The 20,659-nt window shown below is 36.6% G+C and overlaps 1 protein-coding gene across 1 annotated transcript in view; it reads left to right on the forward strand.

Moving 5' to 3' along the window:
- The window catches only part of PTPN20 (protein tyrosine phosphatase non-receptor type 20), a 178,348-nt gene that overhangs the window by 129,633 nt on the left and 28,056 nt on the right, over window positions 1-20,659 (forward strand). Inside the window, exons 7-8 of the mRNA XM_045842425.1 lie at window positions 713-861; window positions 3,507-3,597. Coding sequence (XP_045698381.1) covers window positions 713-861; window positions 3,507-3,597 — 240 coding nt within the window. The remainder of the gene's footprint in view (window positions 1-712; window positions 862-3,506; window positions 3,598-20,659) is intronic.

A 20,659-nucleotide genomic window follows, 5' to 3' on the forward strand; every position in this document is an offset into this window, starting at 1 on the left:
TCTATAAAATCTATAAAATTTCATATATGTGGAATCTAGACTGTCAACATGATCTAAAAGATCGTCATTTAAAAAAGAAATTTCTATGTGTACTATTAAATAGAAACTATTGTATTCTAAGTGTGTAACTATATAATATATATGTAATTATAATATTATATATCTATTTTTAGCTTTATTGATCACATCATATAGATCCTCTTTATTCATTTGTGTTGTACATGTGTACATGTATGTGCACATGTATATATGTGTGCTTGATTTGTTGTAGAAGGAAGAGTGTGTTAGACTCTCCACATCCTTTAACCTCAGACTTGCAAACACTTGGTTCCAGGAAGGAAAAGGTTCTCTCTTTTCCTGTACAGATCTTGTGCATGCTTGCTTTGATGTAATTGTCAGTACATAGGCCCAATTCACATTGCACAACAGAGCACTTACAGTGCAGGTCTAGTGCATCTGTTATGCTTACAGCACTTATAGTTTTCTCCAAGAACCATGGGTTTTATGTAATTGCAAGGTACATAGTTACAATTTTTCCAAAACAAGGATACTTTCTTTCAAAGTAATAGACGCTTCACCCCTGAAAAAATAAACTTCCATTAATCCTTAAGTGACTGTGCCTTTATTTAGGAGAAAACAGCAACAACAACAATAAAATCTCCCTTTACATACATACAAATAAGTTACAAATGTGAATTTTTCTCTCTCTTAGGTATACAAATTGTTTCTGAAAGGGAGTTAGCTCAGTTGGCTCAGGTTCAGCCATTAATATTCAGTTTTCATGAGAAATCAGCTATCAAGGATTGTTTTAAAATGCTTCAGAAAAAAGTAGAAGAACATGAAATCATCCAGGAATTTATGGTAAATATTTTAGTCTTAACAAAAGTCTATATGTTATTTCTTTTTCCACATCTGTATCAGAGGGTTTCTTTTCTTTTTTTTTTAAGATTGAGTACATACATTTTTTTTTAAATTACATTCATTTTATTTTTAAATTTTTTGTTGTTGTTCAATTACAGTTGTCCCCATTTCCCCCATATCTCTCCCCTGCCCTACCTATCCCCCTTCTTCCACATTCAATCTTCTCTGCCCATTGTCCTTGTCCATGGGTTCTTATACATTTTCCTTGATTTGACCCTTCCCCATCTTTCCCCCATTAAATTACATTTATTTTTAAATATTAAGTTTGTTTTAGAATTTATAGGTGTACCTGGTAAAAAAAAAGTCAAATAGCATAAAAGATTATAAAATGGATAAAATCTCCTTCTTCTCCCTTGACTTGTTTTAGGCCCCCTTTCCACTAGTAAGTTTCTCATATAGACTAATAGGAAAATTGTTAGCATATACTTTACTTACTTTTCTACCCTTCCTTTCCTTTTAAAACATTTTCCACATAAGAAATAATTCCCAAATATATTATCAGCACATATAGTTCTAGCTCATTCTTTTTGTGCTGCATGGTTGTTATCTGAATAAAGATCTTTAAATAGTCACCTATGATGGATATTTAGATTATTCTTGTTTTGACTATTCTGAACAACATTCACCCTTCTTCATATGCCTGTGCATATGTGTACATATTCTTTAGAACAAATTCCTAGAAAGAAAGGCAAACAATATTTTGTGTTATCAAATTTTTAGATATTTGCTCATTTCTTAAATGACAAATGATTCCTTATTGACGATATAATTGGCAGTTCTTTATTTGAGAACAAAGGAATAGCTTTCCATGTGCTTTTCATTAAGCCTTTCATGTTTATTTTTAGTGCACTGCTAGTTCCAATTCTCTGCCCAATATTTTACTTATTCTTTTACTCATCCATTAATAAGTCTTTACATGAGTAAATTATCCCTTTTGTATGTGTTATATATGGTAAACTTTTCCAATTTGATGTTTGCATTATACACATGTGTGTGCACATATTTACTAAGAAAAAATAACTAATTTTTAATTGTCACATATGGCAAGGTTTTCTTTCTGGGCTTCAGGGTTTTCTGTGTCTTTTATGAATTCCACTTTCACTTTAGGGTTGTAATAATTTCATGTTTTTTCCTAATATTTTGATGATTTTTAAAATGTAAATCTTTGATCTAGCTAGAATTTAATTCATTATAAGGTATTTGGTAGGGATCCAGCATTATATAGCTACCTAATAGTCCAAGGATTCTCTGGAAACTTCTCTTCAGTGATGTAAAATGCCAGTTTTATCATCTACTGAAGTCCTACATACATTTTAATTTGTTCTCGGTCTTTTTCCATTCATTTGTTTATTCATAGACTGGTACCAAATTGTTTTAATTAGCATAGCTTTATATTATTTTTTACCATCTGTTAATTCTGGTCTTTCCTGATTAATCTTATTTTACAAAATTCTTCCCATCTTCCTACAAATTTTTTTCCTCATTCCCCATTGCAGGAGTTGCCAGTACCTATTTATAGACCAGTGGTGCCAAGTTGGCAGCTAAGAGTTACTGAAGAACTTTTAAAACATGAAGGCTTTAAGGCTTTATCCATCAATATTCTATAGAGTAGGACTAGATATATCACAATTTCTTTTGAAGGCCTTTATGAAACAAGGCCTTCCAGGTAGTTATAGTTTCCTTTGGGCTAGGTCGCGTGCTTGGTGCTCTTGTTACATATTTTTCACTGTTTCCCTGAGAGAACACCTATGCCTCCATGCCTTTATTCCTGTCTTTTAACCTGGAATGATAGCCAGTCACTTCGCTCTTCTTTCCTTACATACACACGCACGTGCAAGCGTGCATGCACGTGCACACACACACACACACACACACACACACACACACACACAGACTTTCTAGGAACTTTCCCATACCTTCAGGTACAATCTGGTGGTGTCATTTATACTGGTATCTTTGTACATTGTTCACATGTCCATCTCTCTAGCTTCTCTTTAACTCCTTTAGGGTGAAGCCATTTTTAGATTGAGATTCATTTCTGTACGTTAATATCTAGAAGACTGCTAAGTACATACTGAACATTCAATAAATGTTTATTGAATTTACATTTGGCAGATAATTTTTTTGAAAGGAAGAATTCTTTAATTGGTGTCCTAGCTGTAATTTCTTTATGGGGTAAGGAATAAACTTTGAGATTATTTATATGTTTTGTTTAAATGTTTATATATTTTTGTTGCTGTTATTCTATTTTTTTTGTCTATAAAATGGTAGATTTATGGAGAGGTCTTAAGAAATAAATATTCTGTATTGGCTATTCTTTTAAGGAAAATTGAAGAGTAATGAAGTTCAAGCAAGAAAAGAATCTATAAGAGTTTAACATTTCTTCATCAAGGAACTAGTTGATTGACATATCAAATTTGAGATCTTTATATAGTACTTTTTAAATGGGGTTTGATTTCTCCACTTATCATACAACATTTAACATAAGGTCATGTCACATAGAGTGTTAAGGATCATGAACACTAAACAAAGGCAGGTGTTTTTTGTTATATTAAATATATGACTTATATTTCTTACCTTTAAAGGCTTTAGAATATAAGAATCTGCCTTGTGAATACAACTCTGGCAATGAACGATGCAACAGAGACAAAAACAGATATCAAGATATTCTTCCATGTAAGCTAAAAATGGTTTTGATTATTTTCTTGTTTACATTTGGGAAAAGGTAAGAAGTGGGTTGTATGGCTTTTAATGTTAGGCATTTTGACCTGTGATCCTGGTGAGGCGCTTTAGTAGTCAGCAACTGGGGCATATTTTTTGGACATGCTACAGGGGTGTCCAACCTGTGGCCTGCAGGCCATATACAATCCAGAATGGCTATGAATGTGGTCCAATACAAATAATAAATTTATTTAAAACATTATGAGGATTCTTTTGTGATTACATGTTACAATGTATTTAATGTGTGGCCCAAGACAACTCTTTATCTTCTGGTGTGGCCCAGAGATGACAAAAGGTTGGACACCCCTGGCAGCTAAAAGGTCAAGTCTCCTATTCTAGGTACTTCTTCCAGAAACTGGCACAGGATTATTTACAGAAGTCCTTCAACTTTGTTTTTATTCATTTGTTGTTACTTCTATGGCCATGGACCATCTAAAATATAGTCTAATACTTTAAGACATCTGTCACTTTTGGTTCAACAAGCCCTGACCACCTTCCCTAGCCATTTCATTCAGACACATGATTAGAATGGGGCTATTTATATTCTTTGTCCTAGACAATAAAACTGTCAATATATTATCCAACAGGAGGCTACACTTTGATTGTCTCCATAGAGTCCTGCACATTGCTTCCCTGTGCTGAGTGATACTAATGCCATTGCCCTCCCCACCTGGTTGATTGCTTACAAGATTTAACTGCCGCAGGCCATCCAAAGGGCAGAAACAAAACACAGCACAGTTCTAATCTTAGGCAATCTCATTCTAGGCCTTACATTCCTTTCAAAGTCAAAAAATTTCCAAATTAATTATAATTTTTCTCTCCAATTTGACCTTCCTCCTTTATTATATATCTTATTTAATGCAACCACCCAGTTGTCCAAACTAGGAAACTGAGTCACCTGGAATATCCAAAAGTAGTCACAATGCTCTTTGATTCTATTTCCTTAATCCCTCTAGAATCCTCTCAAATCTCTCAATTCCCACTGCTGATAACTTAAACATTGAGCCTGTTTCATGTCTCAGCTGGTCTCTGTCTTCTTCACTGCCTCTATCTCATCTACTAACAGCAGCTACTGAAATGATTTTCTTAAAATGCAAATCACAACATTTTACTCTTATGTAAAAAGTTCTTTGCTTCTCTGTTTCTATCATGGTAAAGGTCTTTAGTGTGGCTTAGATTTTACCTCTCCAGCTTCAGCTCTCCCATTAGAAGTCCCATAGGACTTCTTCTGGTTTCTCGAATACATCATTCTTTTTTTTATAGCATTCTTTTTTAAAAATTTAATTTATTTGTTTTTAGAGAGGGAAGGGAGGGGAAAAGAGAGAGAGAGAGAAACATCAATGTGTGGTTGGCTGGGGGTCATGGCCTGCAACCCAGGCATGTGCCCTGACTGGGAATTGAACCTGCGATACTTTGGTTTGCAGTCTGCACTCAATCCACTGAGCTACACCAGCCAGGGCTACATCATTCTTTTTATCTTGTCTCTAAGTCTTTGAACCTGAGGTTCTTGCAAGAACCATCCATCCTCCCTTCTTTGCTAAGGTAATTCCTGCAGTCTCTCAGAAGTAGCTCTGCCAGACCTTCCTTATTTTCCTCAAAGCTAGGTTTGGTGTTTCTCTAATAGTCTGCACCATTTTGTGACTACCCTCTGCCACTTACCAACCTATATTTGAATTATATATTTATGTTCCTGTTTCTTCCACTAGACTTGAAGTGGTTATTATAAAAATCAAAGTAGAACATAGTTATCGCCATCACTGAATAAATATGTCAAAAAACTCTATGATTGTAAAAGTAATGAGTACCTTCACAAGATTATTCTGCTATCTTTGATATAGAGACTGCAGAAATGAATATTTCTGAAATTAGATGAACCATTATTAGACATTTTAAGAGATAATGCCAAAAAGAGGTTAGAGGTCCAGTTGTATAATTTGTATCCCTACATTTGTCATTATCCCTCCAGGAGACTAAATGCAAGCAGGCCTTTAAAATGAGCCTCTTGGGAGTAGAAGAAACTCATCTTAGGATATTGGGTATACTTAACATTTGATCTGGCTTTTTTATTCTGAGTATAAGAAAAGCAACAACTAAAAATATGCAAAGATATGAAAAAGTAAAGTTAAATGATTAAAACTATGGAGAATTATATAAAACTTTGATTTTATCTTAAAAGAATATCAAATATTACTCAACCAAGTTCTATTCTGAAATTCACTGATTTATCTACCTGCCACAGGGTAATTTAATTTAAAATAAGCCTACGTAAGTGGCAATCAAAGAATATTTCTTTGATTTCTTCATCACAGTTATTGGAATTAATAGAGGAGGTTTCTGAAGAAACCAAGAAAGCCAAAGAATTAACTAATTTTCCTTCCTCTTCCAATGCTAAGTACACTAAATGGGAATTTTACGCATTTTGGGACACTGCAAGTACAGGCAGTCCTCACTTTGCATGGCTCCAGTATGCACAAATTTCAGTTACTGTGTTTAGTTAAATATCAACCACCCCTCAACAACGCAATTGAAATTTCAGTAATCATGACATATTAACTACGAGTAATTACATAAAGCATAAATTCATTCCTAACTTTCTGTCCACAAAGCACTATGTAACAGATGTGCATCATGATCAGTAATTAATCATGTCACTTCTTTTCAAATATGTCAGCAGTTGTCACTCTGTGCTGATAATTCAGCTCACATACAGACAGCAAAGTATGCAGCTGTTGTTGCCTCCTTATCTTTCAATGATAAAATGATATAACATTTTACTGGATATGGATAATCAAAAGAAGGAGCCCTGGCTGGTGTAGCTCAGTGGATTGAGTGCAGGCTGCAAACAAAAGGGCCACCAGTTTGATTCTCAGTCAGGGCACATGCCTGGGTTTGGCCAGGTCCCCAGTAAAGGGCATGCAAGAAGCAACAACACATTGATGTTTCTCTCCCTCTCCTTCTCCCTCCCTTCCCCTCTCTCTAAAAATAAATACATAAAATCTTAAAAATAAGTAAATAAAATGTTTTAAAGAATCAAAAGAAGGAATTCACAAAAAAGATGAAATTGCATCAAAAAAGGGAAAAGTGATAACAGTGGAAGTAAAATTCTAAGAGAATGTAAATAGAGTTATAGAAGAAATAGCTGACCAGGAAAATGTTAGCATAGCCACCACTGAAGATACTCCATATATGAAGCCAGAACTTGTTAAAGGGGAATTTATTGGCATAAATGAGGAAAATATTTGTGACAGAAAGGATAAATGTGTCCTAAAGGAAGTAGGGGTGGCAAAACCTTCACAATAAAAGAACTCAAGGTGCTGTTCCACAACAGTGAAAGTGCAAAGGATAAAATGGTGGGAACTGATCCAAACTAGGAAGGAAGTATGATAGTTCAAGACATGGAAATGCTCAGCCTGTGTTGTTAGTCATGTGATGAAAAGAAAAGGCAGACACTGTTCAGACTACTCTTGATAAGTTTTTTTTTTTAACAAAATAATTGCTTTGGTTTCCAATGTTTTAAATTCCAGTGTGCTAAATTAATATTATTCTGCTATATTTACACTTTTCTTAGATTAGCAAACAACAGAGGTTTCTGATGTTTTGAAAACATTTTTTGAAAACATTTTTAAGGATTATGAAGTAATCATAACTTGTACCCTTGTTTAAAAACATTTTTTTGCATCGCTGCAGCTTGCACAGTCATATTTATGGTCCTGTACTATCATGAAAAACATGAATGGGCCCCACTGTGACATCCAGGGATTTTAAGGTGTAAAGAAGTATCGTGCATTTCTTTTCTTTTTTTTCAAGAATCTGCTGCATGATTCAATTTATTTTTTAAAAATTTTATTTAAATTGTTGTTGCAGTACAATTTTCTATCTTTTACTCCCATCGCAACCCACGCACCCAACCCTCCCTTCCTCCCTCCCATTTCCAACCGCCCCTAGTTTTTATCCATGTGTCCTTATACTCATTCCTGTAAACCCTTCCCCCTTTCCCCTGAAATTCCCCTGAAATTCACTCCCCTCTACCGTCTGAACTCTGTCAGACTGTTCTTTATTTCAGTGTCTTTGGTTACATTTTGATTGTCCCTTTGTTTTGTTTAGGTTTGTGTCAAAGGTGCCATCATATGGTATTTGTCTTTCACTGCCTGGCTTATTTCATTTAGCATAATACTTTCCGGTTGCATCCATGCTGTTGAAAAGGGTAGGAGCTCCTTTCTTTCTGCCGCATAGAATTCCACTGTGTAAATGTACCATGGTTTTTGGATCCATTCATTTACTGATGAGCATCTAGGTTTCTTCCAACATTTGGCTATTGTAAATTGTGCTGTTATGAACATTGGGGTGCATAGGTTCTTTTGGATTGGTGGTTCAGGGTTCTTAGGATATAATCCTAGCAGTGGAATTGCTGGGTCAAAAGGCAGATCCATTTTGTTTTCTGAGAAAATTCCATATTGTTTTCCATAGTGGCTGTACCAGTCTGTAATCCCACCAACAGTGTAAGGGTCCCCTTTTCACCACAACCTCTCCAAAACTTGTTTGTTGCTTTGTTTATGATGGCCATTCTGACTGCTGTAAAGTGGTATCTCATTGTAGTTTTAATTTGCATCTCTCTGATAGCTAGTGATATTGAGCATCTTTTCATGTGTTTCTGGATCCTCTGTATGTCCTCCTTGGAGAAGTATCTGTTCAAGTCCTTTGCCCATTTTTCAATTGGGTTGCTTGTCTTCTTAGAGTGGAGTTATGTAAGTTCTTTGTATATTTTGGAGATTAAACCCTTGTCCTAGGTCTCATTGGCAAATATGTTTTCCCATACAGTTCATTCTCTTTTTATTTTAATACTGTTTTTTTTTGGCCGTGCAGAAGCTTTTTATTTTGATGAGATTCCATTAGTTTATTCTTTCCTTTATGTCCCTTGCTCTGGGGGACGTATCAGTAAAAATGTTGCTGCATGAAATATCTGAGATTTTCCTGCCTATGTTTTCCTCTAGGACTTTAATGGTGGCATGGCTTATATTTAAGTCTTTTATCCACCTTGAATTTATTTTTGTGTATGGTATAAGTTGATGCTCGAGTTTCATTTTTTTGTATGTAGCTGTCCAGTTTTCCCAACACCATTTATTGAAGAGACTGTTTTTACTCCGTTTTATGTTGATGCCCCCTTTGTCAAATATTAACTGATCATAGAGACTTGGGCTTATTTCTGGACACTCTGTTATGTTCCATTCGTCAATGTGCCTGCTTTTATGCCAGTACCAGGCTATTTTGATTACAGCACCTTGTAATACAGTTTGGTATCAGGTATTGTGATCCCTCCTACTTTGCTTTTCTTTCTCAAAATTGCAGCAGCTATTTGGGGTAGTTTATGGTTCCATATAAATTTTTGAAGTGTTTATTCTATGTCTGTGAAATATGCCATTGGCACTTTAATAGGTATTGCATTGAATCTGTAAATTGCTTTGGGTAGTATAGACATTTTGATGATATTAATTCTTCCAATCCATGAACATGGTATATGTTTCCATTTGTTTGTGTCTTCCATAATTTCTTTCTTCAGTGTTGTGTAGTTTTCTTTATACAGGTCTTTTACTTCCTTGGTTAGATTTATTCCTAGGTATTTTACATTTCTATTTGCTATGTCAAATGGGATTTTTTTTCCTGATTTCTGTTTCTACTGTTTCATTGTTGGTGTACAAAAATGCCTTTGATTTTTGAATATTGACTTTGTATCCTGCTGTTTTGTGAAGTTCATTTATTAGGTCAAGCAGTTTTTTAGCAGAGTCTATAGAATTTTCTAGGTACACTATCATGTCATCTGCAAACAGTGACAGTTTTGTTTCCTTCTTTCCAATTTGGATGCTTTCATTTCCTTTTCTTGTGCGATCGCTGTGGCTAAAACTTTCAATAGTATATTGAATAGAAGTGGTGAAAGTGGACAACCTTGTCTTGTTCCTGATTTTAGTGGAAAATATTTTAGTTTTTGCCCATTGCTGTTGGCTGTGGGTCTCTCATATACGGTCTTTATTTTCTTGAGGAATGGTCCCTCTATTCCCACTTTGCTGAGTGTTTTTATAAAAAATGCCTTATCAAATGCTTTTTTGCATCTATTGATATGATCATGTGATTTTTGTCTTTGCTTTTGTTTATATGATATATTACATTTACTGATTTCCGAATATTGAACCATCCTTGCATCCCTGGGATGAATCCCACTTGGTCATGGTGTATGATCTTTTTAATGTATTGTTGGATGTGGTTTTCCAATATTTTGTTGAGGATTTTAGCGTCTATGTTCATTAGTGATATTGGCCTGAAGTCTTCTTTCTTTCTTGTGTCTTTATCTCATTTTGGGATGAGGATTATGCTGGCTTCATAAAAAGAGTTTGGGAGTCTTCCATCATTCTGGATTTTTTGGAATAGTCTGTGAGGATAGGGATTAGCTCTTCCTTAAATGCTTTGTAGAATTTACAGGTGAAACCATCTGGACCTGGACTTTTGTGTGTCGGGAATTTTTTTTTTTGGCAGGGGGCAATTTTTTGATTACGGCTTCAATTTCATCTGCTGTTATTGGTCTGTTCAGGCTTTCTGCTTCTTCTTCATTCAGTTTTGGGAGATTATATTTTTCTAAAAATTTGTCCATTTCATCTAGGTTTTCAAATTTTTTGGCATACAGTTCTTCATAGTAATTTCTTACAATCCTTTGTATTTCTGTGGTGTCAGTTGTAATCTCTCCTCTTTCATTTTAGATTGTGTTTATTTGGATTCCTTCTCTTTTTTTCTTGATGAGCCTGTTTAAAGGCTTGTCGATTTTGTTTATGTTGTCAAAGAACCAGCTCCTGGATTCATTGATCCTTAGAATTGTTCTTTTAGTCTCTATGTCATTTAATTCTGGTTTGATCTTGGTTATTTCCTTCCTTCTACTTGCTCTGGGATGTCTTTATTGTTGTTCCTTAAGTTCTTGTAGACGTGGGGTTAGGTTGTTTGTTCTAAATGTTTCTATCTGTTTTAGGTAGGCCTGTATTGCTATGAACTTCCCTCTCAGGACTGCCTTGGCTGTGTCCCATAAATTTTGGGTTGTTGTGAGTTCATTTTCCTTTGTTTCCAGAAAGTTTTTGATTTCTTCCCTTATTTCATTCTTGACCCATTCATTGTTTAATAGCATGCTATTCAATCTCCATGATTTTGAGTGTTTGGGGATTCTCCCCTTGGGGTTGGTTTCTAGTTTCAGTCCCTTGTGGTCAGAGAAAATGCTTGGTATAATTTCAATTTTCTTAAATTTGTTGAGGCTTGCTTTGTGTCCTATCATGTGGTCTATCTTAGAATATATCCCATGTGTGTTTGAAAAAAAATGTGTATTTTGCTTCTTTGGGATGAAGGGCTCTATATAAACCACGTAAGTCCATTTCATTTAAGGTATTGTTCAATGCCACAATATCTTTGTTGATATTTTGTTTGGAAGATCTGTCCATTTTTGACATGGGGTGTTAAAATATACCCTACTATAATTGTGTTTCTGTCAATATCCTTCTTATAGTCCTCTAAGATTTTCTTTATGTGTTTGGGTGCCCCTATGTTGGGTGCGTATATATTTACAATGTTTATGTCTTCTTGGTGGATTCTTCCCTTGAGTATTATGAAGTGACCTTCTGGGTCTCTTTTTATGGCCCTTTTTTGGAAGTCTATTTTCTCTGATATGAGTATTGCTACCCCAGCTTTTTTTCCCTGTCCATTTGCTTGGAAAATTTGTTTCCAGCCCTTCACTTTTAGTCTGAGTAGATCTTTTGTCCTGAGGTGGGTCTCTTGTAGGCAGCATATGTGTGGGTCATGCTGTCTTATCCATTCAGCTATTCTATGTCTTTTGATTGGAGCCTTTAATCCATTTACGTTTAAGGCTATTACTGATAGGTACTTATTCATTCCCATTTTTGTACCTCTCTCTCTCTCTCTCTTTCTCTCTCTGTCTCTTTCTTCCTTCTTTTCCTTAAAGTAGGCCCTTTAACATCTCTTGCAGCACTGGTTCAGTGGAGGTGTATTTTTTTAGACTTCTTTTGTCTGGGAAGCTTCTTATTTGACCTCCTATCTTGATTGAGAGCCTTGCTGGGTAAAGTAGCCTTGGTTGCAGACCTCTGGTCTTCATTACTTGGAATATTTCTTGCCAATCTCTTCTGGCTTGGAGTGTTTCCATTGAGAAATCAGCTGCTAACCTTACTGGGGCTCCCTTGTATGTTAATTCCTCTTTCTCCCTTGTTGCTTTTAAGATTCTCTCTTTGTCATGGTATTTTGCCATTTTAATTATGATATGTCTTGAAGTGACCCTCTTTGGGTTCCTCTTGATTGGAACTCTCTGTGTTTCCTGAATTTGTGTGACTTTTTCTCTCATCAAATTGGGGGAGTTTTCCATCATTACTTTTTCAAATAGGTGTTCTATCCCTTGCTCTTCTCCTTCTGGTATCCCTATTATACAGATATTATTACATTTCATATTGTCTTGCATTTCTCTTAATCCCTTTTTTATTTTTTTCTGAGCCTCTTTTCCTTTTCTTTCTCTTTCTGGGAGTTTTCATCTACTTTGTCCTCTAGCTTGCTGATCTGATCTTCTGCTTCATCAATCCTGCTTTTCATTCCTTCTACTGTGTTCTTCAGTTCAGAAATTGTATTCTTCATTTCTTCTTGACCCTTGTTCATAGTTTCTATTTCGTTTTTCATGTTGATGTAATTTTCAGTGAGTTCATTGTAGCTTCCCTGTAGTTACTGGTAGCTCATTGTGAGCTCATTGAGCTTCCTGGTAATCATTGCTTTTAACTCAATATCTGATAGTTGAGTTGCCTCTATTTAATTTAGCATTCTTTCTGAGGCTTCCTCCTTTCCTTTCACTTGGGGATTGTTCCTTTGTCTTAGCATTGTTTGTGAGACTCTTCTTGTTAGCCTCAACTTCTTAAATTCATCTGTTCTGGCTCCCTGGGTTGTGGTGTGAACCTCTGTAGTAGAATAGTAGTGAGTTTCAGTGGTGCAGTTTCTTTGATCTCCTGAGCTCACTGTTCTTGGGCTGTCATTTAAGTTGGCTCTGTGTTTGCCTTTGGGTTTTGATTGTTGTTGGGTCTTTCTTTGGTGGTTCCTTCCCACCAGCTGGTTAACTGAGGGTCAGTTTGTCCACCACCTCTTGTATTTTGTTGTGCTGTTGTGGGCAGGTTGTGTTGGAGCTGGTTCTTCTGTGTGTATAAGGTTTTAAGAATTCTCTTTAGCTCTTGTTCAGTTGTTTGTATTGGGTACTGTCTCTACTGTTTAGTTGTATTTCCAGATGGGTCCTGAATTGAGGTTTGTGTGGCTACTACTCCCTCCTTCACCTTCTTTTGTTGTTATCTGTTAGTGGTTCCTTTGTTGTTAGGTTTCCTCTTTCAGTGGGTATCCTGGTGTTCACCACTTCCACCCTACTGTTTTTTGTGATCAGTTGGATGGGGAAGGCAAAATAATTTAAGACAGCAAGAGAGTATTCTATGATATTTACAGTAGCAGCAAGTAGAGAAGAGATACAAGATCCTTTGACTTTGTACAGTGTTAACCATGATCTTCCACCCAGCCAGCTGATTTTTAGAAAGGATGGAAAGAAGATAAGACTCTTGTTGGGGAATGAAGGATTGTGAGTTAGATCTATAAAGCAGTGAGGCTGTGGGAGGTGAGATTCTGAGGTAAGGTGAGAGTAAAGGATAATAAATAGGTGTAGTGTGTGAGAGAATATAATTAACTACTACAGTAATAATGTTCAGGAAACTTTGAAATGGGCTAAGATCTGGTAAGGGTGTTGTGAAGTAATTACAATTGCATGGAACAGCTATTATTTACAATAATATTAGGGCAACAATCATATGACAGAATTAATGAGATTTAGGTAACAAGAATAGGGAGTACAGAACCTCAAGTAGTGTGCTAATGGGACACATTTGGGTTAAAAGACAGTATATTAGCAATACACTATGAAAGAGATATCAGGGGAAAGCTGTCAGGTCATAGAATATAGCCAGCCTAGCAAAGCAGACTATACAAAAAGAAGAGGGATACAAAAATATTATTTAAAAAAAGATGTACGAATACTGGAAAAGTAATAATAATACAAATATGCAATAACTTTCAGGTTGTCTGTAATAGCGGAGTGAAATTTGTTTCACTGTCACAGCTGTTGTGATGCCCTGTCTTTGGGTTCAACTTTGGTCTTTTCACAGATCCAGGATTTTACCTCACGTGCAGGTATTTAGAAAAAAAATTAAAAAAATAAAAAAGGCAGTGAAGGAAGGAAGAAGAGATAAAATTGGAGAAAAGGAAGTAGGAAGGAATAAAACAAGAAAGCAGGAAAGAGAGGAAAAAGAAATCAAAGGAGAATAAAAACAATAAAAATTAAAAAATTAAGAATTGTTAAAAAATATAATAAAATTAAAAAGTCTCTTGGTTTCAAAGTGGCCAAACCGGTTTTTGCTGCTCTTGCTGGCTGTGGCAGGCTGAGGGGTGATTGATGTGGCTTTTCTTCCCAGGTCAGTGGCCTGCACACTGGTTCCTGCACTGTCTGGGAAGCTAATATGGCTCCTCAGCCTTGTGCCCTGGGTGTGGGAATCAGGCCTTTCCCCAGGGTTACTGCTGTGGACTGGGGTGCGGGGATGCTCTTCCCGTGTGCCCTAGGCTGGGTGGCAGGGAGGCTGGAGGGATTGATCACTTTAGGAGAATTCCCCAAACAGTGTCTGCCTTTTCACTTCTTTCTTGAGAGATTCCTCCTGTTCGAGCCTGCCACTCCACACAATGGCCTGGCTTCTCCTGCAGCCAAACTCTCCAGCCAGGCCGGTGTCTGTGGGGATCAGGGCCACACTGCTCGACCCAGCCCCTCTGGTGTCCATAGCCTCCAAAGGTGCTCACAGCCCTTGTGTGGTTGCTAGCACCTGGATTCCTCCCAGTGCTGGTCAGACCTTGTTTGGCTGGGGAGGGAGCAGTTGTCCGGCTCTCTCCCAAGGACTCTGTGGCAAACCCAGCAGCGGGCACTGGGCCTGGGACTGAAGCCCCCAGACCCTGCGCTGGTCCCTGGGACCCTACCTTCTTGCAGCACTCTTCTTAGGGTCTGGTTTTTGGTTCTGCCACAATCCTTGGTCCCCTATTTTCATATATGCTGAAGTATGTTGGTTGCTTGCTTCTCTACTCCGTAGATCAGCCAGGACTTTCTTCCCTGAGCAGGGAGAAGCCGAATCTGCTCCTTCCTACTCCGACGCCATCTTGGATAGAGCCATATCTTGCATTTCTATAGCACTTTATAATTTATGAAGCACTTTTAAATGCATAATCCTTACCAACTTCCTCTGAAGTAGACCAGTCAGATATTGCTATTCTTGTTTTACAGATAAAGAAATAAGCTCTGAGATTAAAATATATTTAAGGCTAATAAAAGGGCGCCTGACATACCCTGAACTAATAATAATAGTGCCATATTTCTATGAATTTTCCACTTTTCAGAGCAGGATGGCATATTTTTTTTAAATTATTTTATTGTTGCTCAAATACAGTTGTCTGCATTTATCCCCCAGCACTCCACACCCCAACCCAGCCATCCCCACCTTTCTCTCCTGATTATATCCCCCTTGGTTTTGTCTGTATGTCCTTTATGGTTGTTCCTGAAAATCATTCCCACCTTTTCCCCCAATAGCCCCTCCCACTTCCCCAAGATTACTGTCAGATTATTCTTAATTTCAATGGTTCTGGTTATATTTTACTTGCTTGTTTGTTTTGTTGATTAGGTTCCGCTTAAAGGTGAAATCACATAGTATTTGTCTCCTGCCACCTGGCTTATTTCACTTAGCATAATGCTCTCTTGTGGGGGTGCTTTGTCCACAGAGCCGCCCCACTTGTCACAGATGAGAATAAGTCTACCAAGAAATGATCTGCTTGGGAAGGAAAAGTGGCCAATCTCTCAAAGGATGAGGGCCTATAGCCTGCTCCTCAATGGGGTTTTATTGGGTTTAATTTGCACAGGAATACAGAACTTATATGTAAAGCTCATCAACCATTGTCAGGCAGTAATGATCAAACAATAGATAACATTCAAAGAACTATCAGGGCTTATTAAGAGTCAGGGTCAGATAGCCAAAGGGCCATAAAACTTTGGGAAACAAACTCATTTTATGCTGAGACCCTTATCATTTAACTTGAAGGCATTCTTAACAAAGCAGGTTTCACAGGATTTTATGCATTCTCTTCTTAGGCCTGATTGCCAAAGAACCCGCCCTTTCTAGCACAGCACCACACCCCACATTGTTTCAGGCTTAAGTCAGGCAGGGGAAGTAAGGCAGCCAAGAGATCAGGAGACTTCTTGCAGATAGAATGAGGACTTAGGCTATATCAAAGCTGAGGGGTGAGGGTCCATTACCCCCTTTTTCTATAGCCCCCCCAAGTCCTTCCCCGATGGCCACATCATGCCCATGCCTGTCTTAGGTCATCCCTCCCTTGAGGAATCTTACCATTGGGTAACCTGTCATCCACCAGGGGCCAAGCAGGGTGAAGTAAAGAAGACAGAGGCAGTGCACCTGCCAGGAATATAAGCTTTGTCTTCTTAGTGGCTTATGGTCCCAAGGTCTTTTACTCAGCCTTAGCTATGGCATGTTACAACTTCTGAAACAAGGCAGGGCAGTTCCCAACACTCTGCAGTTCCATCTATGCTGTTGCAAAGGGTATGAGCTCCTTGTTTCTTTCTGCTGCATAGTATTCCATTGTGTAAATGTACCATAGTTTTGGGATCCATTCATTTACTGATGGGCACTTAAGTTGCTTCCAGCACTTGGCTATTGTAAATTGTGCTGCTGTGAACATTGGGGTGTATAGGTTCTTATGAATTGGTGTTTCAAGGTTCCTAGGATATAATGCCAGCAGTGGAATTGCTGGATCAAAAGGCAGTTTCATTTTGAGTTTTCTGAGGAAACTACATATGTTTTCCATAGTGGCTGCACCAGTCTGCATTCCCACCAATAGTGCACTAGGGCTCCCTTTTCTCCACATCCTCTCCAACAGTAGTTGTTTGTTGATTTCTTTATGATGGTCATCCTGACTGGTGTGAAGTGGTATCTCATTGTGGTTTTCATTTGAATCTCTCTGTTGGCTGGTGATGTTGAGTACCTTTTCATATGTCTCTGGGCCCTCTGTCCTCCTTGGAGAAGTTTCTATTCAGGTCTTTTGCCCATTTTTTAAGTGGGTTGTTTGTCTTCCTGGGGTGGAGTCATGTGAGTTCTTTATATATTTTGGAGATCAAACCCTTGTTCAAGGTATCATTGGCTAATATGTTTTCCCATACAGTTGGTTCTCTTTTCATTTTAATGGTATTTTATTTAGCTATGCAGAAGATTTTTAGTTTGATGTGGTCCCATTTGTTATTCTTTCCTTTATGTCCCTTTCTCTAGGGGACATATCAATGAAAATATTGCTGTGTGGAATATCTGAGGTTTTCCTGCCTATATTTTCCTCTAGGACTTTTATGGTATCATCACTTATAGTTAAGTCTTTATCCACCTTGAATTTATTTTTCTGTATGGTGTATGTTGGTGCTCAAATTTATTATTATTATTATTATTATTTTTTGCATGTAGCTGTCCAGCTCCCCCAACACCATTTTTTGAAGAGGCTATTTTTACTCCATATTATGCTTCTGTCCCCTTTGTCAAACATCTGTTGACCATAAAGACTTGGGCTTATTTCTTCACCCTCTATTTTGTTCCATTGTTTTGTGTCAGTACCAGGCTGTTTTGATTACAGTGGCCTTGTAATGTGGTCTGATATCAAGTATTGTGATTCCTCCTACTTTGTTCTTCTTTCTCAAAATTGCTGCAGCTATTCAGGGTCATTTATGGTTCCATATATATTCTTAAAGTATGTTCTATGTTTGTGAAATATGTCATTGATACTGTAATAGGGAATGTGTTGAATCTATAACTTGTTTTGGGTTGTATGGACATTTTGATGATGTTAATTCTTCCAATCCACGAACATGGTACATGCTTCCATTTGTTTGTGTCTTCCTTGATTTCTTTCTCCAGTGTTGTATAGTTTTCTGAGTACCAGTCTTTTACCTCTTTGGTTGGTTTACACATTTTTCATCAAATGTTTTCTACAATCACATAAGGAGAAAAGGATAGATGATTATATCAGATTTTAAAGATGCAAGTCAGAAAGCAAATGATAATCTTTCAATAAATGGTTCTGGACAATTGCATATTCTTATACCAGAAAGAAACTATGACCCTTACTCTCTACAAAGATTCAAAATAGATTATAAGCCTGAATGTAAGCATTAAAGCCATAATACTTCTAAAGAAAACCTAACATAAAAATTTAGTGTCTTTGGGTTTGGCAAAGTTTTCTAAATGGGATTTCTAAATATAGTTTCTGAATAGGGTCTCTAAATAGAGTTTCTAACAGAAACCCTGAAGTATAAAAGGAAAAACAAATGGGACTTCATCAAATTAAAAAAATATATATTGCCCTTCAAACTACACTGTTATAAAATAAGAAGGCATGCAACAGATTTGGAGAAAAATACATTCTAAACATTTATTTGACAAAGGACTTATATTTAGAATACATAAAGAATTCCTACAACTTGATAAGAGGACAAATAAGCCAAGAATAAGTGAGCAAAATATTTGATCAATCACTTCTTTGAAGAAGGTATGCAGGTGACAAATATGGGAAAAGATGTTCAACATCATTATTCATTAAGAAAATGAAAGTGAAAAGTATTGTAATATATTTTTCCCACCCATTACAATGAAGAGCTTAACAATTTCTTGTAAAGTTAGCCATCTACCTACCCTATTGCTCAACAGTTCTACTCTTATATATTTTTTAAGAGAAATAGAATCATATGTCTTTATAAAGATGAACACAAATGCTCATATCAATTTTATTTTCTATAACCAAAACTGACAACAAGCAGAGGTTCATTAATAGAGTACATAAACAAATGTGATATGCTCATACAATGGAATATTGCCCAGCCAAAAAAAAAAAGAAGCAAACTAATGATACATTCAACAACATTAAATAATGTTGTATATAGTCAAAATAATTATGTGGAGTGAAAAAAGCCAATCAAAGGAGTATATACTGCACATTATAGGCTGAATTGAGTTCCTCTAAATTTGTATGTTGAAGTCCTAGCCCCCAGGACCTCAGAATGTGACTGTACTTACAGGGGTGACTAAGTTAAAGTAAGCCACTAGGGTAGACCCTACTCCAACCCAATTGGTGTCCTTATAAGAAAAGGAGATTAGGATACTCAAAAGACTTCAGGGATGCATGAGCACAGAGGAAATAAGAGGATATGAGGGACATGAGAAGATTGTAGTAGTGATGGAAATGTTAAATTACCTTTACTGTAGTGATGCTTTCATGTAGGCCAATTATACCTCAGTAGTTTGTTTAAAAGTGTGGTTTGTGACTGAGTGCAAAAATATACCTTTTATAGTTAGTACAATTTATCATTATAATATGATAGCTGGGAAAATACCAGTTCTCTAAGGGAGAGGCTCAACAAGGATTCATACTGTAGTGATTGTTTAATGTTTGTTTCCATTAATATCACCACCAATAATAGTAGCAATAGTAATAGTGATAATAATATGTCTATATGTGCTCAGCACTGATCTAAGTCCCACATAGGTGGTAACTCATTTAATCCTCACCGCAACTCTATGATATTGGTACTCTCAGTATCTTTGTTTTACAAAATGGCTAAAACAGGCTAATTACTTTCCCTACAGTCATACTGCAAACAGAAGATAGAAATGGAATTTAAACCTACATTTAACCGTTGAGCAATAGTGCTTCCCTATATTAATTATTTTTTAGACTATTAATAAGTTTTCCTGTTTTATGCTTTCAAGAAATCATTTTTAGCACTTAAATTCTCATCCAAAAACTGTTTTGCAAGTCTTGTTTTCTGCCATTTCCCCTTCTTTCCATGTTCCCTTCATTTGAGGTCTTTGTCCTGATTCATTAGTTGTTTGGTTAGAGATGGGCTAAATAGTTGATACAGTCTCAAACTCTCTATGCAGCTCTCTCTAGTTTTTTTTTTTTATCTTTCACTCACTCCTCTACCATTTTGAGTCTCTAAATCAGTATACTTTGAATAAAGCAGATTACCCTTCATATATGGATGAACTTTCTTCAATCAGTTAAAGGCATTGAGAGAAAAAGATTGACACCTCTTAGAGGAAAAAGTCGTTCTGCCTACGAATTGCCTTCCAGACTCAAGGCTGCAACAACTCTTCTCTGAATCTTCAGCCTGACAGCCTGCCCTGCAGATTTCAGACTCGCTAGCCCCACAGTTGTGTGAGCTGATTTCTTAAAATAAATTTTTCACTGTAGACATACAGCCTGTTGATTCTCTGTAGAACACTAGCAAATACAATTTTGGTATCAAGAGTGGTTCTAGAGGATCAGTATCTTAAAGATAAGTTTTATTAATTTATCCCCTAATCTGAAAATATATAAAGGCATTAATGACTATTTTCAGTTTGTGAAGAGAGCACTGGTAATCCATAGTGTGAAATGGCACAAAATCTCACTGCTTTATATTCCTACTCAAATATGTATAAGAAGCAAGGTTCTGTATGACTGTGTATTTGATAAATTAGAACATTTTTGTCAGACTAACAAGTATAATGGGATTAGCTATTTGGTCCTAATTGTGCTAAACAAAGTAGGGAAAGAAAAAATTATTTCAGGGATTTGAATTTCCAGCTCAAGTATCACATAAGTGACCTAAAAGTTTTTATGTCTTCCCTGAAAGAAACCCTTATGTCTTGTAGCCATGGAGGTGGGACTGCTGAAAATCACACCCAGAGACTCATCTTGCAAATAGCTGAATTACAATGCAAAGGGAATTTGTAATCTTATAGGGTGTTTCCTGTTAAAATTATGGTACCAATGGAGAAGGTATGAGATCCTGAAGTTTGGAATAGAAACATATGGGAAGATCCCGATGAAGATGAGCACA

The sequence above is a fragment of the Phyllostomus hastatus genome, unplaced genomic scaffold (assembly GCF_019186645.2).
Source record: "Phyllostomus hastatus isolate PE091 unplaced genomic scaffold, TTU_PhHast_1.1 phas_contig_38, whole genome shotgun sequence".
NCBI lineage: Eukaryota > Metazoa > Chordata > Mammalia > Chiroptera > Phyllostomidae > Phyllostomus > Phyllostomus hastatus.